Raw genomic sequence first — 27,332 nt, 5'->3', positions numbered from 1 at the left:
CAATCAATCCATAGTTCCATAGGTAAGAAATATTTGTATAGATCTGAGAGTTAAACAGGCAGAACATCTCTAAAAAAGATATGTGATGTGCCTTTAACCGTCATCCTCTGTATCGCTTCTAAATCGATGTTTCCATGTAAAATATTAACTCTATACACGCAGCACTTAAACTAGGGGTGTGTGGCTTGACACCTATGAATGGGCCTGTAATGAATTGTACATTGTAGTTCAGCATAATGGAAACTATTTCTGTATAATTTGCAGTCACAGGAATGCCGTTTTTCTGCTGCTGGACCATTTTAATACATACCATCGTCATATTTTCAGAATTTATGTCCGAAAGTAGAAATGTACTTTCAAAAAAGAACAAAATTGGCATGGAATCTCTAAAAAATTATTTAAAAGGCCCATAGGTAAGAGCAACAGAAATGGCACTGAACCTGTAGGGTCTTTATAAGTGAATCATATATACTAATAGCAAACTCTTTCTCCAAGCATGGGTCCTTGCGTAGCCAGAACGGCACCATCTACACACAAGAGAGAGGTATCAACAGGCTCATGAAAAACCCAAGGTTTGCAGAAGGACAAACCTAAGTATCTAAGGTGGTGGTGGGGAACCCAAATCCAGCCCAGTGCGGATTGATCATGCTCAGTAGCCACAGAATGCTGACTGACTGTTGGTGGGGTGGGGAAGAAAACCAGGTGGGAAGGGGAATGGAATGGAGTGTGTTGGTAAAGGACTGGCTAGAACCCTGAACAGGAGCACTCCACACTGCAACATTTTATTGCAGATCCTACTTGTGATATACTGTTTCAAGACTATTCAGCACCATTCCACGCTATGAGCCATTTATGGGTACAAGCTCACTTTGTGGATTGACACTCATGGTGTGTGTGTTTCCACACCCTCACACCACAGCTGCCAGCAGGAATGGCTGTTGGTGATGTGGAGACAAAACAACACAAGAAGAGCTGGTCTGCATGGCAAGCAGATGCCCATGAATAGTTTGTCACATGGAGCAGCTAGCATGTGGACATGTTTCTGGCTGCCTTAGTCCACTCCTCTAAGAGTATCCTTGCTATTAAGCTCATCTGTCCATCCAACTCACTACCACATCTGCAGTACCAGCCACATAGATTCTATGCAGCCACAACTCTCAAAATGGCAGGTAAGATACAGTCACAGGGAGTCAATTGGCTAGCAGATCTGCCTATCCAGTTTCTGGGTGTATTTTTGTTTGGGCCTAGGGACTGCATGCCAGTCTGTCCTCAATCCTTTCTTAATCAGTTCAGCAAAGGTGGCTCTAATGCAGCACAGGTTAGCTTGTGTTGACTGAAAGCACCAAGTGGTGCCGGAAAGGGAAGATTAATGGCATCCCTTGCTTCCTGAAAAAACACCAACCCTATGTCTTAATATGCTTAGCATCTGCACATAGAACTGTTGGGAGGTGGGTGAATATATGAATCTGGGCAAGTTGAAGAGGTATGGCAGAGTGTCTACCTGACATCCAGCAAAACAATCATTTTCTCCAGTCCAGAACATAAATAATAGAACCATAATATCTGATGCCTGTTCTTATTTCCTGATGGCACCCAAAAAAGAAAAACGGGAAGACTCCTAAAATCTTTCCCTCAAATTCCTGATCCTTCTGAAATTCCCTGGTTCTGTTTATTTTACCAATGGGACCCTATGTCCTTTGGGGCGGCGTGGGGGGGGGGGTTCAGAGCAGATCTGCAAGTGCCACTCTCTGACCCTGAAATTACCTGCCATTATTTCACCTGGTTTTACTGTGCTGATCGCTAGTCATAGGTTGCAGAGGCTACCCAGTTCAGAGTTCTAATCCATCATTTGGGAATCACTGACATAATGCAGGCAGATTTGGGCTGGCAATTGTCAGTGCCCTCCTTTATCTGGAAACCAAGTGACACCCATCAACCCTATCTCTGTTTCCTGGCCTGACCTGACCTGCACACTGGTAGGGAAGGTCCAGCAGACTGGTGATAGATTAGTTTTACCCAAAGGTTCTTTCTTGATGATCCCCACGTTTCTTGTGCAAATGGTATACAATTGATACATTTTGAGAAATTATCTCTTATCTATTCGAAGGGCTGTTAGTCTTCCATAATTCTAGACCTACAAACCTGTCTGTTGGAATTCAACCAGTTTAGAGCAGGGGTGGGGAACCTCTTTTAGCCTGAGGGCTGAATTCAATTTCAGGCAAGTTTTGGGGGGGGGGAGTGCATTCCAGTTGTGGGTGCAGCCAAAGGAAAAGGAAAAAGGACCCCAAATACGCCAAATACCCCCAAACACCATTTTTAAGCTTAAACTGTTACTGCAGTCATGAAGCCTTAGACAAGGCATTTCAACCTTTTTGAATGGCGTAAAAACTGCACAAAAGCTGAGAAACCACCAAACAATTGGTGTCTGGGAGAAATGGGGTGGTGTCAGGAGAAAGGGCATGGCCATCTGGGGAATCCTAGAGGGCCAGACCCCAGGGGAGCCAAGTTTTACTCCCAGGCCTGAGGTTCCCCACCCCTCATGTAGAGGCTGATTGAAGAGGTACCTTTGCTGGAGATATTTAAGCAGAAGCTGGACAGCCATCTTTCAGGGATGCGGTAATTGTAACGTGCATTGTACAGCCTGTATTGAGCAGGGGGTTGACCAGATGACCTCTAATGTCATTTCCAATTCTATAATTCTATTATTCTTATTGGAACCTGGGCGTTAATATGAAATGTGGGTGGTTCAGAGTTGGCTGTCCCTGCTGTGAACCAATGCCTGAACTGGTTAAGCACCAGATGCAGCTTGACCAGCTGAAGCCAAATCCAGATAAAATTATGATTATGGTGATAGTCAGGTCTGTGGATTTCATTCCTCGGGGCAGACTTCTTATGCTCATGCTCTGTGAACATTTTGAAGAATGATGTGCTACTGTTTATGAATGCTCCGATCATACAGAGTAGCTTGAATGCCTTCTAATAAAAGTATGATACCAGTTTCTCATGCAATTCCTAGCTGAGATCTGGACAACTGACAGAACTGGGATGCGTGGGAACCTATTCATTGAATTTACATGGGAATTAGTTGTTTTGAAGCTGTGATGGAAATGACCTTTTCTGCTTCTATCTCAGGTGTGGCATCAGTTCTGTCATCTGTGTTCGCCACCAGTTATCTTCCAGTTCTTTCCAACCCTGCTTTGTGCTATGTTGCTTTTGAGTAGAATGAAATGATCTATAGAAGACCATGAAGGAGAAGTGGAGATAGTATTAATTTTAAAGACAGTGTGTTTTGACAGCAATAAAGTTCTGCCAGACCATACATTGGTTCAAGGTGTGGTTTTTTTCATTCCAAGAAAATAATTTGAACACCTCTGGTTAGAAAAAATAACATTCCTCGAGCAGCCTTCTACAGTCCTAGGCACACTTACCTTGGTCAGCCCCATTGAACACTGTGGGACTCACTTCTGAGTAAACAAACATAGGATTGCACTGCACTGGAGAAACCCCAGTGAGACATACTTCCAATTAAACATGCTTAGGATTAGGCTGTATGTCTTTTAGCGGTAGAGTTATCCAAAAATATTTAAAACTAAAGGTCACTGCTGAAGCCATGGATCATAGAAGGAGCATCTTTTTTTTTCTTATACCGCTGTGATGCTCTGGTATAAGGGATGAATGACTTTGCCTACATCGAGGTGGGCAGGTTCCAGATGTTTTGGCCAGTAACTCCCAGCAACCCTCACCATTAGCTATTCTGGCTAGGGGTGATGGGAGTTGTAGGCCAAAACATCTGGAGGGCCGCATGTTGCCCATCCCTGGCCTGCACATTCATCCTTTATTGCAGAGCATCAGAACACTACAAGACATAAGAGATGTGCCTTCTTGACCCTATTGTCCTGCAGTACTTTGCCTTTTTTCTTGCTACTTTATTTTATGAATAAACTTATAATAAAAAGGAAGAAACAGTACAAAACCAAAAAGAGTAATATCACAAAATTAATAATAAAAGAAAGCTTGGCTTTAAATAATTACAGAGTATACAAGTGGTTTTGTTTGAATCAGCTGTAACCATTCATTCAATATTATATACTAAACTATAGCATAACCAAAATCCAAGAAGTTATAAAGTCACAAATCTAATATTAAAATCAGCACACTACATATCGTTTTTTGCCAATATTCTTCCAGATTTTTTTTTTTTTTAAATCCTGTTATGGGGTTGTCAGGAATTTGTTACTTTTGTGGATGATGATAGCAATGATGCTTTTTGAACTTTTTACTAAAATAGTATGTTGGCAGCTCTTTGGTGTTTGTTGTGAAATGCTGAAGCACTAGACATTTCTGGGAAGAGACTTCCCAAGCATAAAGAGCAGCACCATCCTATACCTGTTCATTGAACTGTGTTCAATGGTGCTTACTCCATGAAGTGTGTTTAGGATTGCCATCTTAAATCTAAAAGACTGTTTCTGTATTACATGCTGCCCATTCATTTCCTGCCAGTCACTGTCATGATGAAAGTTCTCTGCCAGTACACAAGTTCTTGAATAGCAATAACAAAAAACAACAAAGACATCCTCTTCCAGTTTTAGCAGTGAACATGCCTGTCAGGATGAGAATCTAGAAATCCTGATAATTTTCCTCATTATTTTTAATTGTATGTTTTTATATGTCTTTTAATGGGAGGAGACTTTCCTCTTCCAGTTTTCTTCTACATTGGGGAAAATGTACCATCTCTCACCTTCCCTCCCATACTTATTTATCATTTCTGTAGAACTTGTCTGAAATGACCAGGGGAAGGAATATGGGAGCTCAGTTGAGTCAAGTAGGAGTAAATGGCCACCCCCTGAACATTAATTTATTGGTCTGAGAATGACTGGTCCAAAACCATCCAGCAAATCATTTTTCACATTTTTATCCCACTCATAGAGTTACTGTACTTTATTCTCACAACAACCTTGTAAGGTAGGCTTTTGGCAAAGCAGCACTTTAGAATAGCATCTTTCACATCCAACTCCATCCACTGTGCTGCACCCTGAGCCCAGAACAGTAGTCCATTGAACTGAAGAGTGTGCAAACCTAAAGTTAAAAATAGTTCTTGAAATAGGAATGTCTAATATGTGATTTCTCTTTATGCCCATAGTTGAACTGTGGTGTGTCCTTATCCAGAAGATTTATGTGCCTTCTTTGGACTGACACTGAAGACGACCAATTGGTTTGTAGGCTTTAGGGCAACCCAGCACATACTTGACAAAGACTACTTAGTCATATAGCAGCCTTTCACGTGGCAAAACACTCACTCTTCCATGGAGTTTTGTAGCTTGGGCTGTACCATGTCACCTATGACACTGTTTACAGATGTTGCACCCATTCCATAGCTCTCAGTTTTATGACATCATAAAATGGAATGGACGGGTTGGATGTAGAAAGCTGGTTGGGCGACTGCTCAAGCAGTGCTATCCCTCAGCTGAAGGGCTCCCCAAAGAGCCATGTGTTTGGCAGAATCATATGCATTGTATATGCACAGCTTGCTATCATGTATTCAGCTCCCTAGCTACAAATAGCAACCCCCAAATAGCCATGTTACCATTGATATGAATGTGGCCACTTATGAATCTCCAAAAAAGAGGATAAAAGAGGACAACCCTTAAATACATCTCTGCAATTATTTGGGTGTGATTCAATTCAATGTGAGGAATCCAATACTCTTGTCTTGCAGGGTTGCCTTTTACAGAGCGTTACTGTAAAATATTAAAAATAAATAAATAATGCATTTAAAGACATTGCAAGTGAATTGCACCCAATATCTTTTATTGATGAAAACAGGATCTTTTTGTGGTGTGTGTGTGTTTTTTTAATGTTAACATTCTATCCTGTTTTTCTTCCACTAGAGAGCTCAAAGTAGCTAGCAGGATAGGAATACAAATTAATCAAGTCAATGGAAACAACATAATAAAATACTACAATAATAGAATCAGCAATCAGAAGAGATTATTGGTTCAGCCTCCCCCAACAGCTACCTGGTGCCAGTAAGCATATAGTGAGGAGGCCTCTGCAGGGAGACCATTCTAGAGTGTTGGGGCCACAGCCCCAAATCTTCCCCTTGTGCCTGTCTGATGAACCTCAGTTGATGGGGGGAGGGGGGACGACTCAGAGATGGACCTCCAAGGTTGAATGGAGTGTATGGAAGGACACATGTGGGAGGAGAAGGTCCTTCAGGACCCCAGGTCCCAAGCTATTTAGGGCTTTAAAGTTAAGAGACAACACTTTGAATTGGGCTCAGAAATGAGTAGGCAACAATGGAGATCATAAAGTAATACGCTCCATCTGACCAGTCCCAGATAACACCTATATGTTAGCTTGTGTGAAGCAAGCTTAAGGGTGCAATCCCCTACCAAAGACCCATTTACTCCAGCATTCTGTTCCCACAGTGGCCAACCAGATGCCTCTGGGAAGCCCACAAGTAGGACATGAGTGCAGTAGCACCCTCCTCCTCCTGTTCACCAGGACGTGGGTTTCAGAGGAATACTGCCAAGACGGCTACTGACACTTAAGAAACATAAGAAAGGTGTTTTGTTTCTGAGGAAATTTAAATTGGTCCCTGACAGGGCAGTTAACTTTTGACATACACTTTCCTGGAAGCTAAAACCTGAAGTAATTTAAACATACACACAGTGTAACAACAAAAGTGCCTTAGAGAGAGACAAGTGCCTTCAGTTCTTATTAATTCTTCTGCAATACCTTGGCTGGGCTTTTAGGGTTTAATTGAGGTTAAGAAGTCAGAATCTAAGATAAACAAAACCATGGCATATGGACAGTCTAAACCCATCTTGAGATAAACACGTGTGCATTGTTTCCAGGTTCACAATCCAATTGCGCAAACCTGCTCTGTTGTTTATCTTACTGTGCTATTAAGTTAGTTTTTTTTTTTAATGAACTACATGTATTGTATACCATGTTAAATGATAATGGTATTTTTGGTCTTATATTAGGCATTTGACTACTGCATTGCATGAGTTATCCCACAATTATTATTATTTTTGCATAACTTGCCTGCTATTTAGTTAACATTGTATTTATGTTTCATGTTTGTGTCTATTTATCCTCCCAAAGGAGCTCAGGGTGGTGCACATCCAGTTATTCCATTTTATCCTTACAACAACCCTGTGAGGTAGGTTAAACTGAGAGATAGTGGTTTGGATCCTAAGATGGAAGTTTGTGGATGGAGGCGTTACCATCCCCTCCTTCCCTCTGCAACACCCTTAGCCCCAGCCATGCACCCAGTGCCTCACCAGAACACCATGTTGTGGGAGACTGCAGCGGGAAGGTGGAATTGCCCAAAATTGGACAGAGGAACCCTGTGAAAGAGGTTGCATTTCAGAGCAATCTCCTCCCCTGGTCAGTTTGGTAGAAGAAAAGTACAGAGGTGCAATACCATTCATACACACGGTGAAGTAGGCTTTGGAGAAGGAGTGTGTGGTGATTATACAGAGGACATTACTGAACTTTCCTCTATGCTTTCATTGGGGTGGATTAGAGAGAGGGAAAAGAAAATGCAGTGATAAATTCTCTTCCTCCTCCCACCCCTGAGTTTCACCAGAGTTGGAAAGATTGAAGTCAGGTCACTTCTTCCCACCTATCTGAGCAGATGTCGTATGAAGGGAAAGTAGAGAGACTCCCCTCTTTTCCTCTTTCTTGGAGCTTTGGTGGAGCATAAGCTAACTGAAGCTTTAGGGGCAGTTGGAGCCCAAACCTCAAGCACCAGTGTATTCTTCTGATCCAATCAGAGCATTAACTACAGTCAAGGTGCATACATAGTCTAATAACACCAGTGATGTTCAATGATACTGTTTCATTCTATATATAATGGGGCCTTAGAAACATCCTTACTCTTCCACCATGTTATTACTCTTCCCTCTTCTCCTTTGATTTGATTTCTGTCACCTAGAAACTGAAGATGCAGTCAAGTCACACTCATTACAGCAACCAGCAGGAAAAGGAAGTGTTAGCAGAAGTGGTGTGCACTTATCTATTTAGCTTCTAGACTGCTGAAATGATTTACTACCAGAGTCCTTCTACTCAAAAGCTGTGAAAAGGACAAAGCTTCCTGATCGACATGATAAAAATACTGTTACTAGATCCACATTTTAAAAATAGGGTACGCTTCGGAACTATGGAATCTGAAATGGGGACCATCCATTATCTTCTTTGGAGTGGGGCTGGAATGAATTGGAAGTATCTATAAGATGAAGATGGCATCTTTTCTCCAGTCTGGATAAACAAATTCTAAGCCATACTCAGCTGTTTATAGTGATCACTTAGATGTTACCTTATCTAAAATGCCCTCTTGGTTTTAGCCACAGTCATCAAATTGTGTTGATTCTCGGTAAAATCAAGGTGCATTTTAGATAGGTAATGTCTGCTGACCGATATAAACTTCCTTGTGTTTTTAAAGCACATGAAGGTTGTAGGAATATGCTTCCCATATAATTATACCCCTATAAATGAATTCTATCTAAGAAGGCCAGGAACCTGAGTGAATTCTAATTCCCTGTAGAAGGACATTCTATGTGGTACCCTTTCCTGCCTTTTTTGCTATTGCAGCTAGCCATTGCGGCTAGCCATTAGAGCAGCTTCCTCCAATCTTGGATCACATCTCCCAGGATCCCCAACTACAGTCATGCTGGCTGGGGCTGATGGGAACTGTAGTCCAAAACATCTGGAGGACACTGTGTTGGGGAAGGCTGACTTAGAGATTCATGACATGTGTTGGACCCTCCTAATACCATGTGGCTGACACACAATAATCTGATGACCTAAAATATAACACAACTAGTTCTTACAATTTTACTTTTATCTTAGCTTATACCAATGTAAGAATGATACAGGTGAATCAAACAGTGCAACTGTATGCAAACATACCTGAAAGTAAGCTTCATTGAACACAATGGGATTTATTTATGAGTAAATATGTATATGATTTCACTGTAATTTGAGGAATCAGGATTGGTGACCTAGTGCTTCCAAATTAACGCAGTCTTGATATGCTGGGTTCTCGAACTGTATTGGTCCTTGGAAGTTGACACAGCTGCTAGAGGATTGCCGGGGGGGGGGGGGGCTGTATTCCACCTAGCAGCAGGTGTCCCAGGGTGGAAAAGTACCCTACCTCTCCCTTAGGTACTTCCTGTATTACTGGGTGCTTCCAGGCAGCAGGGTTTTTGTGCTATTCAGTCATTGCTCCTCCGCTCCAAGAACTGCAACTCACGTTTCACACTTTGGTGGGTATAAAGCTCTTTTTATGAGTTTATCATGCTACATTCCATCCACGCTAGTGGGTGTACCATAACCATGTTGGCAGGAGACTAATTAATTACAATCAATCTTTAAATTTGTGTTAAAACACTTCTTTCATTTAAGCTCAATTGTGTGAGTGTGTGTGTGTGTGTAAAAGTGGCGTAGTGGAAATTTTAAAACAATAGAACCATAGAGTTGGAAGGGACCTTGGAGATGACGTAGTCCAGGGATTCAGAACCCTTTTATGGTGGGGCCAGGTTTCCCTCCATGGACCACATCAGTTTGTGTAGCAGTTGGACTATGCCAGGGGTGCACAACCTGAGGCCTGCATGTGGCCTGCAGCTGCAGGTTGAGCAGCCCATACCCGCTTTTCCCTGTGGGAAAAGACTGCAGAAAGGAGGACCGAAGAAAGGAGGCTTTCTTCAGTGACAAGCAGGGAAACCCCCAAAAGTTATCTCTCTCCACTTTGTCCACACCATTTCTTAATCCTCAGAGGGAGAGTTCTAGTGCCCTAGGTACCTCGTTGCGCATTCCCATGACTTGCAAGAGCAGAATATATTATAAAAATATGCAAGCAAACACATGCACAGTTGCTTAATTTCAGTCCACAGATGCCAGCTTTTCTTAACGTAGAATGTGGAATATCTTGCTACAAAATTTGATTTTATTTATTTCCGCTTTCCATTTATTTCCAAAAGAATTTTTGCCCCTCTTGTCTTCAGCCCTTCCCACCATTGGAATGTGGCTCCCTGAGAGCGTTTCCAAAATGGAATTTAGCCTTTGGGCTGAAAGAGGTTCAACACCCTGAATCTACAGTCAAAAGAATACAACTTCCCAAGTACCACAAATTCAACCTTAGGGTTGCCCTAGTATGGGAGCTTTGAAGGCATGTTTTGTGATGTAGAGAGGACCTATAATGTGAGCCAGGATGGGATAAAGGGCATGTGTTTGTTTGTTTGTTTATTAAATTTATTAATTGCCCATCTGGTTGGTCACCCAGCCACTCTGGGCGATGTACAACAATAAAAACAGGTCAAAACAATAAAATTCAACATTAAAAAAATCACATTTCTAAAATTACCCTAACTCACCCCAAATTCCTGTCTGAACAACCACGTTTTTAATGCATGGCGGAAGCTCATTAAAGAGGGGGCATGACGGAGTTCCCTAGGGAGGGAGTTCCACAGAGTGGGGGCCACTACAGAGGAGGCCCTCTCCCTCATCCTCACCAGCCTAGCTGTCCTGGCTGATGGGACAGAGAGAAGGCCATCCAAGGCTGATCTTGTTGAGTGGCCAATCTGGTGTTGCTGGAGGCGCTCCTTAAGATAAGCTGGGCCGGAACCATATAGGGTTTTAAAGGTCAAAACCAACACCTTGAATTTGGCCCGGAAAACAACTGGTAACCAGTGCAGCTCCTTCAGCACTTGAGTGATGTGATCTCGCCGGCAGCTGCCTTTAATCATGTGAGCTGCCACGTTCTGTACCAGCTGCAGCTTCCGAACCATCTTCAAGGGTAACCCCACGTAGAGCGCATTATAGTAGTCTAAACGAGAGGAGACCAGGGCATGTACTACTGATGGGAGCAGATGGTCGGGAAGGTAAGGGCACAGCTGCCGTATCAGATGGAGTTGGAACAGCGCTGTTGGGCTCACAGCTGACACCTGAGCCTCCATGGACAGCTGAGAGTCTAAGATGACCCCCAGGCTGCAGACCTGGTCTTTCAAGGGTAGCCGTACCCCATTCAACACCAGGTCAGCATCCCCCAACCTCCTCTTGTCTCTCACCAAAAGTATCTTGGTCTTGTCAAGGTTCAGCTTATTCCTCCCCATCCAGCCACTCACTGTCTCCAGACATTTGGACAGGGATTCTATGGCCAACCTTGGTGAAGATTTGAATGAGAGGTAGAGCTGCGTGTCATCCGCATACCGATGACACCGCACCCCAAACCTCCTGATGATAGCCCCCAGTGGCTTCACATAGATGTTATTGTTAAATAGCATCGGGGAGAGGATGGAACCCTGTGGCACCCCACAAGTGAGCGGCCACGGGTCCAAAACCTCCTCTCCCAGTGCTACCCTCTGGTATCTGCCGGACAGGAAGGATCGGAACCACTGTAATATGGTGTCTCCATTGCCAGCCCCTCCAGGCGGTCCAGGAGGATACCGTGGTCAGCGGTATCAAAAGCCGCTGAGAGGTCGAAGAGAACAAGGAAGGAGCATTCGCCCCTATCCAGAGCCCTCCTCATATCATCCACCAAGGCGACCAAGGCCGTTTCTGTCCCATGCCCAGGCCTGAAGCCTGACTGAAATGGATCTAGATAATCGACTTCTTCCAAGTGTGCCTTCAACTTCATCGCCACCACCCACTCAATTACCTTGCTCCCAAATGGCAGATTCAAGACTGGGTGAAAGTTCTTCAGAACTTGGGGATCTAAGGAGGGCTTCTTTAAGAGAGGTCTTATCACTGCCTCCTTGAGGGCTGATGGCATCACTTCCTCCTCAAGGGAGGCATTTACCACCACCCTGATCCCCTCACCCAGCCTCTCTCTGCAGCTCATAATGAGCCAAGATGGGCAAGGATCAAGTAAGTAGGTGGTCGGCCTTACAGATGAAAGCACCTTATCCACTTCATCAGAAGGAAGAAGCTGGAACCGATCCCACAAAACCGGTTTGCCACAGACTGCCTCTTCCTCACTAACTGTATCCACAGTGCACGGAATAACACTCCTAATCCGATCAATTTTATCTGTAAAGTGCCTTGCCAAAGCCTCACAGTTTGCATTTGCTCTAGGAACCGCCATTCTGACATCACCATCTAGCAGCCAGAATGGGACTGGCATGTTGCCTTGTGTTTTGCACATATTAAGAACTTTGCTCCCTGAATACATGTATTGGGCCAGATCCAGAGGTAATAGCGGTGAAGTGTGAAAGTGAGGTTAAATACATTCTTGATTGCTGGACGAGGTAGTACAGTTTAGTTGGAGTTTGTCTTGCCCTAACTGCTGAACACCAGCAAAATGAAGCTGGAAAAACCACACTTCACATAACAGCTCACTCCAGAATATCCATCCCATAGCTTTCTTTGACCTGGGAACTCTGCCTTCCCTCTTCTATAAGATCTTCGCATTTCTGTTTGGATCTGACCTAATTCCTCCCCCTTGTGAAGCAAGCCCAGAAAGGCCTGCACTGTCAGTCTGCAGGAATGGTTGCATGAGTCTAACATTTGTCATTATTAGAATATTAAGAAGAGCCTGGCTGGATCAGACTAGGTATGGCTGAAACAAAATCACTCCATTGAGGTGTTTCTTTTTAATGGACTTACCTAATTTGCATCTCTTGAAACCAAACATGGAACCAAATACAATTTGCCATTGGAAATCCATACATCTGCCATTGGAAATCCATACATCTATCTTGCAGTGCATTCAGCAAAAGAAAAAAATGTGTTTGACAATATGCACACATTTGAAAAACGTGCAAAAAATGCTGCATACATTTCTAAAATCCGCAGAAACACTCTTTAGTCAATGGGAGCACGTGTAGAAAAATGAGTGTGTTTGAAAAATATGCACACACAAAAATATGGCTTTCAGCTGCGGGGTGGGGTGGAAAGACTCATACAGAACGAGCTTGGCATTGGAAAACTAAGAACCTCAATGAGATCGAGATTCACAGTTCCACCCATCCCTGGATCTGACCAAGGGTCTATATATTCCAGTATCCTGTTTCCAACTGTGGCCAGCCAGATGCCCCTAACTGTGTGCAAGGACAGCATGAGGGTAATAGCCTTCCCACGTTGTTTGCCCCCAGTGCCTGGTCTTCAGAGAGATACTACTGGAATGATGGTTTCTTACACAGTGGCATGTATATCTGCTGTGTGTCTCATTTTCACTGAGCTTAAGTGTAATTTCTAATCATCAGGTGTTGGAGTATAAAGAAAAAAAATCTTTCTCCCCACATACTTATGACTAATACTACTAAAGCCACAAAGGCACATGATTCCTCCTTCTCTGATTTGCCTTTTGGAAAACTGCCTATTCTGTGGTCCTGTTTACTGTTGACCCTATAATCCTGCCCCTGGTATGCCAAGTATTTTTTTCCATTCTTTGCTGTTCCTTGCACTGCTTTCTCTAACTCTCTTTCCAATGACTCAGACAAGATTGTGCTTTTAACGCCTGGGCACCCACATAGGTGAGACAACTGTGCAAAAAAAAAAAAAATAACATTGGACTATGGTACTTGGCACGGAGGACACAAAGAATGATTCAGGAGCCGGGAATGTGTGTTGCGGATGCCACTTTGCTGGGTCTGAGATAATTTCCCAGAGGCTTGTATTCCCACCTACAGCGAAACGTAACCAGCCGCTAATCGGTGAAAGAGCTGACTAATGCTAGAATTACTTACGACTGTGCTATGGTGAATGTACCTTTGGAGACACTTGGCTGTTAGTGCTAGTTGTTGGAATGAAGCTAAAGAGATTCCTTTAACACACGAGCTTCCTGCTGCTCAGTATTTCCACCCTTTATCCTCATGAACAAACACTAAGGATTTATGTTTCTCAGTTTCGAAGGATAGACAGAGTTTGGCTTGATTCCTGAGACTCCAATTGCTGCATCGTTAACGTGGTGGAGCGGGCATGAGAAGTTTACAACCGGTTCTGCCATGAGCAAGCAGCTACTGCCAAACAAGATGCCACCCGAGTTTAGGAACATGTGTGTCCTCCTGCCGAACCGAGACCAGCTCAGTGTGACTGTTGGGGTAAGTGGGTCTAAGCTTCCTTCTGAGATCGCAATGTGAGTGACACTGATAGCTCCCTACTGTATGCAAGTAGCCAGTGTGAATGATAAAGCTGAACTTTGAAAAGTCTTGAACACTGAGAGAAAAATTCACCAGCCAACAAACAATGACCCAGTTGGACACTTGCTGAGTAGCCCTCAAAAGAAGAGGACCAGACTAGCTGATAAACCTGTTGTCTTGAATTTGGTGATTCTTGCTGCACTTGATGACTAGGGTCTGCTTTTTCTGAAATCCTTTTTCACATCTACCTAATGGTTTTACAGCATTTGGAAACAAAAATTCATTTGTGTATAAGGAAACCTAAGATTCCTATCAGTCTTTGGACCTCACCAAGTAGTTTTTAACTTTATGTCTGCTGATCCAGGCATTTAGCTGTGTTGATCTTCCAACACTGAAGAGTTTGGGGAATCATAGTTTGCATAATTTTATTTCCATGTATAGTTTGGGGCAAAATTAAGTGGCGATATAATGTGCCAAGTCTCCCTAAAGCAGAACCCTTCAGAAATGTGAAAGGTGAAAAGTAGTCCAAGAATTAAGATACAGAATGGTATATCTCAGTGTCTGTGGTGGCCCTTATGCACTACAGATACTAATGGGAACTGTTTTTCTGTATTCTCTTATGAGTTTTGAAAGCACAAGGCGATTATGCTTTTAAAAAATCTGTGTATTAATGAAAAAGAAAAGATCTTATCAATGTCATCAGATTTGTGTAAAGATTTGTGTTTTTGTAACGCAATGTCCACATGTTAGGGGTTTTTCCCTCTCTAAAATGTACATTCTGAATCAGCGAGCTACTTATTTTCATGCACAGACGTGCCTGTTTTCTTTATCATCTATTCGGCCAATAAAAAAACCATTCCAAAAAAACAAAGGGCGGGGGGAAGGAGGGTAAGCATATTAAAAGGCCTGCTGCTGTTGACGGGTGTAAAGTTACCGAGCACAAGGCATCTCTAGAAGGAAATACATAGAGCTGTACATGTTTGAAGTAAACTATCAAAGGGACTGCACTGTGTTTTCCCACTCAGTTTTTCAATAACATGACCCTTGAAAGAAGCTTCAGAAAAAGCAGCATAAATAGCCAAGGGGGTACGTTAAGGTATTGTTCCATTTCCTCATGCCCTTTACAAGTGAACTGTTAAAGGAGGATTCATACAAATGTGCCTGTTTGTTTGGTATTTGATTAATTTTACCATGCTTTTCTATGCAAGATACTCCAAGGGGATTTACCCTTCCCCTGATATTTTTTTGCACTCACAGTGAAAATCCTAAGAGGAGCATTTGTTACCTTCATTACTCTTGTTTCTCCTCTCTTTTTCTCATTCTGTTACCATTCTCCCAACCTGTTCTCTTCCACTTCTAGCGTTAGGTTGTAAGCTTCTTGGCTCAACATCCTGTCTCTCTCCCCTCCCTAGGTAAATGCAGTAAATCACCATGTGAATTGTTCACATGGTCTCTCTGAACAATGAATAGTAATAATAACATAGTCTTATGAATGGATTCAGCATACACCCAGTAAGCCCAGCTCTTGACCCTTTTGTGGGTATAGTGACTGAACATCTGAACATGTATTTGTTAAACTAGTTTTCAAGACCAGGTTCAATGTGGATCCCAACAGTGAACGGACTGGGAAAGGGTCAGAGTAGCACTGGGAAAAACCTTAAGTAGGATTCCCATGCCCACAACCGATGTGGCAACTATTAAATGATGCACTCCCCATACCTGAGCTTCCATCCTGTTGAAAGGATCTATCTGGGATAGCTAACATGATAACCCAACTGTTCTATTATAGATCCTGCAATGATTGAATGGAAAATATGGTCATCAAGGACCTCAAGGTCCATGTACATTACTTACATGATTTACACTAACACGTTGCTGTTCTGTATGCAGTTCAAAACATATTAGTTGGCAGCCTGAAGGATGTGCCCATATTTACAATGGATGCATTTGTCTTTATTAGTCAGAATAGCAGTAACGGAATTATCATCATCACTATCACCATCATCCCATTTTGCCTATAACAGATAAACTTAACTATGGTTAGCAGTGAGAAGGTCTTTCTAGCTTCCATGGATATTTTTGGACCCTTCTCTTATTGCCTCTCCAGTGTGGGAAAAGTGTCTCTCTGGTGAGATCTGGCACAGCTGCAGTAAGCATCTTATTTTGGAGCTGTGTGGATGGGACCATTCTTCTTCATGATGAGGGGCCATAGCTCTCAGTGGTAGAGTGGATGCTTTGCATGTGGAAGGTCCCAGATCCAATCCCTGGCATCTCCAGTTGCCTGAGACCCTAGAACAGGGGTGGAGAACCTTTTTCCTGTTGAGGTCTGCATTCCCTCAGGGGTAATCTGTTAGGAGTCACATACTGGTGGTGGGTGGGGCTGAAGTCTATGGTGGGCAAGGTCAGACCCAAAGTGAGAAAAGCTATCCTTTCTCTCTCTGCCACCCCCTTCTCTCTCTCTCTCTCTCTCTCTCTCTCTCTCTCTCTCTCTCTCACACACACACACACACACCCTCTTCTCTCTTTGTGTGTGTGTGTGTCTCCCTCTGGCACCCCCTTTTCTCTCTCTCTCCCCCACCCCCTTTTCTCTCTCTCTGACACCCCCTTTTCTCTTTCTCCCTGTCTCCCCATCTTCCATATGTGGCCTTAGGGCTGTTGGTTGCCCAACCCTGCCTTAGAGATTCACTATCTGGCAGAGAAGAAAATACTGGCCTAGATGAACAAATAGCTTGACCATGTATGAAGCAGCTTCTGCTGCTAAGAGTTCCTGCCATTCACACTGATTTTCACAGCTAGCTGCACTCTTCATCAATGTACAAGCCGAGTGATTGGCTTCTTATGTTCTAACACAGTGGTGGTTGTGTGAGAGAGACCCATACAATTAGCTGTACTCATGTTTTCCAAGCTGCATAGGAGCCATTTCTGCAGGCTGCATAGCCATTTCCCTTATGTGGCTAGGAGAAAATCTAAATGACCCAACCACATGGATAGGGTCAGTCTCGTGGGTCTTTTGGAACCAACATCCTCCCAGCAAGGATGCCAGTTCCGTGGCAAAGACCAATACGACTGACCCTGTCCACGTTGCTGGGCCATTTAGATTCTTTCACAAGCCATGTGGGATCTCTTCATGGATAAGCAACTCCCATATGGCTGGGAGAACGTTTAAAAGGCACCCACATGGTTTTGTAAAAGTGACTCTGATGATGCTTACATGTTTAAATCAGGGGAGGGCAACGTGCAGGCTGAATGAACCAACTAACCCCCCTCCGCCTTTAGCGCAGCCCCACAGCTGGCGGCGCAGCGGTGGTGGCAGAAAACCAGTTTGCCAAAGGATTTCCACAGTGCAATGGAGTCCAATGCAGTTGTTTTGCTGGGCCAAATTTAGCTTTAAAACAACCTACATTTGGCCCTTTTTAGCCTCCGCCGTCTTGTGCTGCCAAAACTCAGCAGCAGGTCACTTATTGCTTTTCTGCCGTGCTGCCAAATTTCGCCAGCACATTGGTAGAGGTGCAGCCGATGGGTAGGTCCGGAGGTGGAAATTAGCCCCCAAATCCCCTAAGGTTGCCCACCCCTGGTTTAAATTCTAAGTTTATACTTATTGGATGTTTGGGTACATTTCTGAAATTACCCATTTCAGCTTTAACTTTCTCTCGTTAAAATGTATGAGCTTTTTGAGCTTTTGAAAACGCTGCTCAGTCAGAAAGAAATGGGAAGGCTGAAGCCAGTCTGAACTTGCATACAGACTGTCACACCATTGCAGGGCTGATTACAGACAGTAAGGACAGTTCTCCACCCAAAGATCTAAGTCAGGGGTGCAGAACCTGAGTACCAGGGGCCAAATCTAATCTTCCTGGGGTCCTAATTTGGCCCTCCAGGATTATCCAGATGGCAGCACCCCCTTCCCCCAGCCCCACCTGCTTTCCCCCAGCCACTGATTGTTTGGTGGCATGCTGGCTTTGGTGCTGTTTTTTCCCCATTCTAAAAGGTTGAGATGTCTCGCCTACAGCTTACACACTTGCAGCAAGAGCTTTCAGCTAAAGTATGCTGGTATTTTTGGCCCTGCCCCTTTTGCTTTTGGCCCCACCCCTTTTGCCTTTGATCCAGCCCACCCAGAAAGCTTCTCAGAAATGGAATTTGGGCCTTGGGCTGAAAGAGGTTCTGTATCCCTGATCTAAGTAGTGGGAGAATCCAAATAAAACTGCCAATATCATACTGCCTCTATACAAATCTATGGTGAGACCACACTTGGAATGCTGTATACAGTTCTGGTTACCACACCTAAAAAAAGATATTGTAGAGCTGGAAAAAGTGCAGAAAAGGGCAAGTAAGATGATCAAGGCAGCTGGAGCATCTCCCCAATGAGAGAAAGTTACAGCTGGGATTGTTTAGCTTGGAAAAAAGGAAGCTAAGGGGAGACATGATAGAGGTGTACAAAATTATGTGTGGTGTGTAGGATGTGGATAGGGAGACATTTTTCTCCCTCTCTCAAAATACTAGAACCCAGGGTCATCCTACAAAGCTGATTCATGGGAGATTCAGGACAGACAAAAGGAAGCACTTCTTCACGCAGCACATAGTAAAACTATGGAATTTGCTAACAAAGGAAGTAGTGATGGCCACCAATTTGGATGGCTTTAAAAGGGGTTGGACAAATTACTGGAGGAAAAGGCTATCAATGGCTACTAGTCTTGATGGCTATGTTCTACCATCATAACCAGAGGCAGTGAGCCTATGTACACCAGTTGGGAGGTGCATGGGTGGGAGGGTGCTGTTGTGCTCATGCCCTGCTTGTGGTTTCCTGGTCAACAGCTGGTTGGCCACTGTGTGAACAGAATGCTGGACTAGATGGACCCTTGGTCTGATCCAGCAGGGCTCTTCTTATGTTCTTACGAGAATGACTTGGTGAAATGATGAGACTTTACAAAAGGGCAGCCTTAAAAAATGGAATTCCACTAGGAAAGCCTTGACAGGTATCCTAACCAGGCCCCTTGTAATGTTCTTTTTCTTCAGTTGGCTCAGGTTTATGTTTTGCAGATTTCTCTGTATTAAGCTTTTCCTTCTGTAGAATACAAATTTTTCAGTAGCATGGGTTGTTACTGAAATGTTGCTGCCAAGTGTGTTCCGTAAAACATGAGAAATCTAGTTTGAGGCGAGGAATGGAGGAGTCTCTGGAACACTCTGATTGTCTGAGATCAACACAGTGGCCCGTAACGTTTCAGGATGGTTTCTTAGGTGATGGACGTGCTGATAGTCCAGACTTCACTGCTGAGAGCTCATGGGAAGCCAACAGCTCAAATTGGCTTGAACTCTTCATAATGCCCGTTTAAGGCTGGTGCACTCAAAATGGCTAGTAGCTGGAGGCTGCTTCCAACAAGGGTTGTTCACCGATCACAAGATTTGAGTTGGACCCCACTTCAGCTATTCAGAAAGCATCCTGATTCAGCACAGTTGCTTGCAGAGGGCTTGTTCCATCGCTCGCTCCTTCTGCTTCCTCCCCTTTCTCCCCTCCCACCTTCCTTCCCTCCTTCTGGGCTCCCTCTACTTGCATGAAATTAGGCTGTGGGTTGCAAGTGGCCCTTGGTTGCCAACCCTTGCCACAGCTCAGCACTTACAGTGTGCTCCTTGGGGGATGCCTGATAACTCCTGCTGCGAGCAGGAGGAGCTAAATAATGCAGATATGCCCCATCCTTGGGTTATTAAGCATGACATGCGAACCAGGAATGCTGAAATGTTGGGGAAACAATCCTGAGTTGGAATTCATGGGTTAACCCGAGTTAAACGGCCCTGGGTTGTTTGGCCCCAGTGGGAGTGATTGGGGAGCGGGAACCAGTAAGCTCACTTGCTCCTATTTTGTTCACAACTACCCAGGGTTTTTAAAAAGCCTACGTTGTTGTAATATGGTCCAGTCATAACATGAAACCATGGTTTGTGCTAACCATAATTAAAAACCCTCACCATGATTTGAGCTTTGAGACAATAAGCAAGTCATGGTTTAAAGCTGCCTGGCTGCTTTCATTTTTCTTCTGTTCAGAACTCAGTTTCATAGTATCACCCCATCTTCGTGGTACAGCAGGTACTTGGGGTGGGGGGACTGTAATTTCCTTGCATCAAAAGCCCCTTGAGGTGGAGCAATGACCCTCACTGTGGCCTGTCAGTGAATTCAGACATAACAGCAAACCACAGTTAGCACAAGCTTCAATCTGGGATTTCAGATTCTGGTTTGTCAAGCCCAAACAAACCATGGTTTATGGGTAGGCTTGGATTCAAACATTAAAAAGCAAACTGTGGTTTAGCTCAGCATTCCCCAACCTTGTGCCCTCCGGATGTTTGGGGAAGGCTGGTTTAACTAAAGAAGCCATGATATCATGTTCTGTCTGAACCCAACCTGTGATTTCCCCAGTATCCAGACTTATCAACTGTCCCACACTGTCCTCTCCTTCCAGTATGGCACTATTTTTCCTTTATAAATATATACTGCTAATTCATCACTAAAACACTGGCCAGAATCTAGCACAGTATTGAGCTTGCTTAAGGGCACTCAGATTGCAAAGCAATCAACATGTTAACAGTAGACCTTGCTCTAGAATCTAGTCATAAATGCTCCCAATAAGGTGTGAACTTGCTTTTCATTGGTGTATTCAGTCCATGCTATCTGATGCAATGGAGCGCTCAGCCCCAAGGCAGCCCAAATTCCCCACTATAAATGTTTGTTCAGACACAGACTTTGCTCCTCCACGTTTTCTGATCTGAATGTCCAGATGTCTCGGACAAGGGAAACCTATCCTATGCTGTTTAAATGCGAAACTATATTTTACTTTCTTTTCATTTTTTTTCCCAGGTAAAAGCTACTGGACAGGAACTCTTTGAGCAAGTTTGCAGTGCGCTGAAACTCAAAGATCCTCATTTCTTCGGCATCAGTGTTGTAAAAAGTAAGTGTAGCAAGAAGTTATTTGGCCAAGAGCCATAGCATTGGATCTGTGCCTGTGTCTGAGAAGGCACTTCAGTGTAATACTGTCACAAGCAATGGGCATCATTAAAAGACATATCAAAGTCCTTTGATCGTTGGCCTGTGAACATTCCCTGTTAGAGGAAGGAGGGGTGTGTACATTAAAGAATAATATTCTCATTTTTTTCCTGCAGCTGTTTTGTCTGCCAACTCTTTTTTTTTTTGCCGCATTACATAGGATTTAAAGCATTAATTGTGCAATAAGAGAGAATATTTACAAGGACATCATAAAGTCAGGGGCTGGATGTATTCAATTCATTTTGAAGTTTTAACTTGTAAAGAAGGTTGTTTTCACTAAAATTCACATGGTCCTGAACATTATTAAATTATTTTACAGAGAAGGCTTAAGAACCGTACCAACAGACAGAGCACTCTTTTAGTTAATTCATGTCGCCTTGATACCCTGGGAGCCCTAGTATGTGAAATGACCCACAAATGGATCCTCTCCTCTTAGGGCATGGAATACCTACAGGAGAAAGCAGACGGCTGGTGTTTTGATGTTCAGTCCTGCCAGGGTCTAAGTCAGAGAAACTGAGTGGGCTATAGTTGTCTTCCGCTTCCTCCCTGCAAAGTTTCCTTAACATGCACTGTACACAATTGCTACTCTCCCAGAAATGGTGCAATGAGGGATTAAGAAGTTTGGAGAATTACAGGTGTGTTATTCTGTATCAACAGCTCCTACTTCCAGACACAAAGAACCCCAGGGTAGTTTAGCTAGCTACCCTTGCGTGGGGTCATTTCACACATTATGTGGAGGCAAGTTCAAGTTTATTTATTTGTTACATTTATATCCCACCTTCCCTCCAAGGAGCCCGAGGCAGTGGTCCTCTTCTCCGTTTTATCCTCAGAACAACCCTGTGACATAGGTTAGGCTGAGAGTCAGTAACTGGCCCAAAGTCACCTAGTGAGTTTCATAGCCAAATGGGGACTATCCCCCATTCCTTCCACACACACACCCCAAATACATTCATTTCTTCATCTGAACAGGGTTTATCAGTGCCTCACAATATTTAGCTTCTGAAATGAGAAGTGCCACTACTCAAGTCTTCCTGGAAATTGGATGTTGTTCTCTGGCTGTTATCTGCCTTTCTTCCAAATGTTAGGTGTGCGCTTCTCAGTTGTACTTACTGGAGCAGGAAGTGCCCTCTGCACATTCTCAAGAGCACTCTTTTTCATTATTATTCCCAGAGCATTGAGCATTAACATTATCCCTCTTCAGGTCTTCTGATTCCTATCCTGGAGGTGCCATGGGGCCGGGTGCACCTCCCCCTCCACCCCTGACCTTCTCTCACTGGGCGGGAAGGTCTGACAGGCAATTGTAACAGGCTTCAGACCTTCCCTCCCAATGCAGAAAGGTGGAGGGGACATGCATGGCCCCGCAGCCCCCCACAGATAGAAATCAGAATACCAGAATAGGGCTACTGAATATGGGTGTTCTGGGGGAGGGGGCTGAACCTTGGCTCCACTTAAGCCTATATGCCCCAGGAAAGTTAAGCAATGTTACACTTGGTCCTCATATTGGTGTGTTTTGCAAAGGACACTTAAATTTGCCGATCTGCGTGGATATCCAAGTCCTGTTTCCCCACCACCACCTCTCTCTTAATCGGATTGAATTTGCACTCCGATTTCATTTGAGCACAAATCAAAAGTATACATCAAAAAAAGAGGCAACTTAAAACATATGACAAGGATCTGTAAACTTCACCTTTAATCCACTTTAAAAAAACAACAACATCTACTGCTCTGCTTTTATGTGAGAAACTTTGGAGGGCTGGGGAGGGGTTTTGTTTTTGTAGCTTGAGGATTACACTGCAGGTTGGCATTTGGACAATATTAACCTCATTAGAGCAGGAATGTAATGCTGCATTCCTGGACAGACGGGAGGACAGACCACAACTGCAGGCTGTGTCTGAGGGGTGGTGGTGAAAAAAAAGGAGGGTTCTTGGCAGAGGAAGGCAGGGAGCGCCCTCACTGTTCATAAAATTCTAAAATGGCTTAATGAGCCACCCCCACATGAGTAATAGTTGCTGGGTTTAGTCCTCCCCTTCCCAGAAATGCACCTGAACAATAAGGCCGTTGTGTCCTTTTCCAGGGTACAAGTAGTCACAAAGGTTGCCCTCTAGATGTGTTGGATTGCAGCTCCCATCATTCTGGCTGGGAATGATGGGATTTGCAGTCCAACACATCTGGAGGGCACTAGGTTGGGGAAGGGAAGGCTGATTCTCTATCACCCTAGATAGAGAATTCACCCTAGGGGACTTGCGCTAACTCTGACCAAGGGAAGCTAAGCTCCTAGGGCAGAACCGTTCGCGTGCTCTCCCCTGCTGAGAGAGGGTGCTTGCATGGTCCCCCAGCGCTGGCTGTACTTGGGAGTAAGCTGCCCTGGGCTAGACATCGAGGCGCAGAGAAGCAGGTACTCCGAGGGCCAAATGACACATTCCTGTAAAAATGCATCTTTGCATTTGATTGCAGGTTTTTAAGGAGTGCAAATTGCATCAGCTGAGAGCAAGACTGATAATTACTGGGATTGCAGGAGGTGTGACTGTGGGGGGAGGGGGGAATTAACCCTTGCTTCCCCTGCTTTGGTCCTGAGGAGAATCCCTTTTCAGAATTTTGTATTTGCTTGCTGTGGGCCCAACAATTAATCAGCCCTCCCGACTGATGCAATTTGCATTTTTAAAAATCTGCACATTATCTGACTCACACCTAGCTCAACTCTAGGTGATGTATGTATGTGGCTTAGTGCAAAATTGTAAGTTGGACCCTTACAGAATCTGGGATTTTATGGGTATGCAGCTCTCACTTCTGTCCCTTGGGACATTTAAAAATAGCTTATGACTGTGAGCCAGGAAATGACCTGTCCAGACAATTGGATGGTTCTCTATGCCTTTTATATATATGTGTCTCTTTCCAGCCCCTCCATACCATTCTTTCTCCCACCCAGGTTTCAGGGGGTTTTCCCCTCTCAGTGTGGTCACTGGGCTGTTTGGGCGAGGAAGGTTGCATTCCAATAGGGATATTTCCCTGAAAAAAAGAACATACTTCTGCAAACCTCAGGTTTACCCAAGTCTGCTGATACCTCCCTCTTGGGCATGGGTGCTGCCATTTTGGCTACATAAGCCCGAAGACTCAGAGAATTGAACTGGAAATTGAGGAAATGATGGGTACACTTGTAGAATTTGCCTGACATTTCAGTCCCTTTTAAGAATGCTTCCATTTATTGCCTTGTCCTGGGTCACAAGCAGAGGTAACTAAGAGCATAGCTATGTGTCCATCCAAGCTATGTTCTCTAACAACATAAGTATGACGCACCTAAATGTGACTGACTGAGATGACAGAATAGACTGAACGAGCCCTCCTCAACCCGGTGCCCTCCCGATGTTTTGGGCTACAACTTTCGGCATTCCTGACCATTGGCCATGCTGGCTGGGGTTGATGGGAGTTGAAGTCCAAGGCATCTTAAGGGCAGTAGGTTGGAGAAGGCTGGTTTAGAGCAACAATTCCTAAACTCTGTTTAGGAGTGTTTCCTGAAAAATTAAGGCTGCAAATCTCACCCCCGGGAGTATGTCCCATTGAATTTCATAGGACCTACTTCTGTGTAGACATGCATAGGATTGCACTGCTTGTCACCACATTGGATATACCCACCACTCTGCACTCCTGGGAGTAGGCAAGGGCCCATGTAGCAACAATCCCCACTTCTCTCAGACACGTACAGCATCCAAGATGGCAGAAATTTGTGATGATCAGCTGTTCCCATTTCTGCCCAGTCTACAAGATTTCCATGATTTGGATAGCAAGGGGACTCTTTTATAACATAACACAAAGTTCAGTTGCAACTCATTTACTGATGTATTTAATTTCATCTTTATATCACTAACATTCAAAGAACTGGAAGAGAAAAGTCACAGTCCTTGAAGCTCTCCAATTTTTACCCTTTCTTGTGCCTCCCTTTCAGACAATGAATATGTATTTATTGACCTGGAGCAGAAACTGTGCAAATACTTCTTAAAGGAGTGGAAGAAAGACGCCAGCAAAGTAAGTCCCCCCGCCAGTGTACATTTTTGATACTAAATTCTTGTCAGTGTTGCATGCTGGACTTCACCCGATAGACACTGAAGCTAACCATCATTTGGGGCCTTTGTCCATTTTGTTGTCCAAACATTTTTGCCTGATGTTATGTTTTGGAGGATCTGAGGTTCTAAAAACATAATCCTATACACCAGCCTTCCCCAACCTGGTACTCCCAAGATGTTTTACAGGTTGGGGAAGGCTGCAAGATACATTCACTCAGACGTAAGCTCCACGCTTACTCCCAAGTAAGTGAGCATTGGATTACACATCAGGGAGGAAGTCTGTGGCTTAGGGGTTCATCACACGGAGCTTTTATCCTGCTATTGAGATGGCTGTCTCTCGGACGTTTGCAGGCTCCTTAGATGATGCTGTTACCCTCCAGGGTATCCCCTACCATTTCCTCCAGCCTATATTATGTTTTCCCCAAACACAAAAATGTGGTAATTTTTCCAGCCCATGGTACAGGAGTGCCATGACCTCCCTGTGAATTTCTCCAATAGCGGAAGAAACCGCTGTGTCTGCCTGCTGTGGGCGTTTGTTTTCAGTTGTTGGGGGCACAGTCAGGATGAGATTTGACAGGAGCGAGGGCAAGAATCACCTGCCGATTGTGTCTCCGGCCTCTGCATTTCTCAGTTGGATGGAGAAGAGGGTAAAATGCCTCCCTGCAACGAAGGGAGACACATCTGATCCCCACCCCACCAAGCTCAGAAGCAACATCCTCTGTTGTTTGAAAGCACCCTATTAAGTTCAGTGGGGCTTACTCCCAAGTAAGTGTGCTGGGGGTTGCAGACTTACAGGGTCATCTTATGTCTACTCAGAAGTAAGTCAGAAGTTTCCTGGGGGCTGGGAGAAAACAGTACAGCAGAAATTAAGCTGCAAAAACAAGACTCCCCCCCCTCCTTTGCACACATGCCAGGGAGGGAGGGAGGCACTCCCTCAGTTCAAACTACATGGCTGCCATGTAAAGCAGCCCTTCCTAATCCCGCAAAGAAACCGAAAGCAGGAAGCTCCGGAAAGGATGTGGGGTTTTGCTTAATGTAGAAACACCCTTAGTCAGAAACAGAACCAAGGTTTCTTAGCCTGCCCTTGGCCCAATGTTCATTGTCCTCCATCTACTCATATCTGCAAAACGTTGCATTGTAGATATATTATGGTTTATCATGTAGCTCTGTTTCTTAAGTTTATGCTACATTATCAGTCATCCCATAGCCAGAACATTTGTGGTTGGATGGGATAGGGCCTATGTCAGGGATGGGCAAATTATGGCCCTCCAGATGTTTTGGCCTACAACTCCCATCAGACCTAGCCAACATAGCCAGTGGTGAGGGATCCTGGGAGTTGTAGGCCAAACATCTGGAGGACTACCAGTTGCCTACCCCTGGCCTAAGTGTACAGCATGGATAAGGTTGCTAACATTTCAACCAGCGTCTGTAGCTGTGCTTTAACAGTAGCTTGATCTGCAGCAATTAACAGCTGTAGTCTTTCATGACTGGTACAGACAGGTTGAAAAATTGGCAGCCGGCAGTGTGTGTGTGGGGGGGGGCGGGGGGGTTAACACCAGTGTTAAACACAAAAGCCTAAAATACAAGTAGCTTAATATTTCTTATAATGATGTTTTAAATACAATTATTTTTAATACAACTAAAATATAAGCACCCAATAATTTATCAGTTATCTGCTGCCTTTGTATACCTTGGCCACAACACTGACAGACAGGAGCAGGTTTGCTCCTGTTGATCAATTGGATAGAATCCTGCCTGCATGTTTTTCCGGTAAAGAAACAGACTAGAGATATACCTGTACATGTCTACTCAGAAGTAAGCCCCACTGAGTCCAATGGAACTTCCTTCCAGGTAGGTAGATGATGAAGCAAATTTGTTGCTCCAGAGGGTAAGACCCAAACCAACAGGTTCAAATTGCAAGGAAGGGGATTTCGACTAAACATTAGGAAGAACTTAGGTGGTACAATCTGTTCAACAGTGGAACAGACCATCTCAGAAGATAGCAGACTCCTTTTCATTAAGAGGTTTTTAAGCAGAGGCTGGATGTCCACCTATCAAGGATGCTGTAGCAGTGGTTTTCTTGGATTGGCAGGGATTGGACTAGATGATCTTTTAGGTCACTAAAAACTCTGTGATTCTAGTGTGCAAGTCCTAAACACACTT

The 27,332-nt window shown here is 44.1% G+C and overlaps 1 protein-coding gene across 1 annotated transcript in view; it reads left to right on the top strand.

Annotated features, from left to right (window-relative positions):
* Window positions 1-27,332, top strand: part of FRMD1 (FERM domain containing 1) — a 59,590-nt gene that overhangs the window by 10,927 nt on the left and 21,331 nt on the right. Inside the window, exons 2-4 of the mRNA XM_084832116.1 lie at window positions 13,853-14,048; window positions 20,926-21,016; window positions 25,052-25,131. Coding sequence (XP_084688242.1) covers window positions 13,953-14,048; window positions 20,926-21,016; window positions 25,052-25,131 — 267 coding nt within the window. The 5' untranslated portion in view covers window positions 13,853-13,952. The remainder of the gene's footprint in view (window positions 1-13,852; window positions 14,049-20,925; window positions 21,017-25,051; window positions 25,132-27,332) is intronic.

Source organism: Heloderma suspectum, chromosome 1 (genome assembly GCF_057233095.1).
Source record: "Heloderma suspectum isolate Gila_16-S chromosome 1, 16-S_ref, whole genome shotgun sequence".
In the NCBI taxonomy this organism is placed as follows: Eukaryota; Metazoa; Chordata; class Lepidosauria; order Squamata; family Helodermatidae; genus Heloderma; species Heloderma suspectum.
Note: the sequence above shows the minus strand (reverse complement) of the source record. Positions and strands in the feature narration are given on the sequence as shown.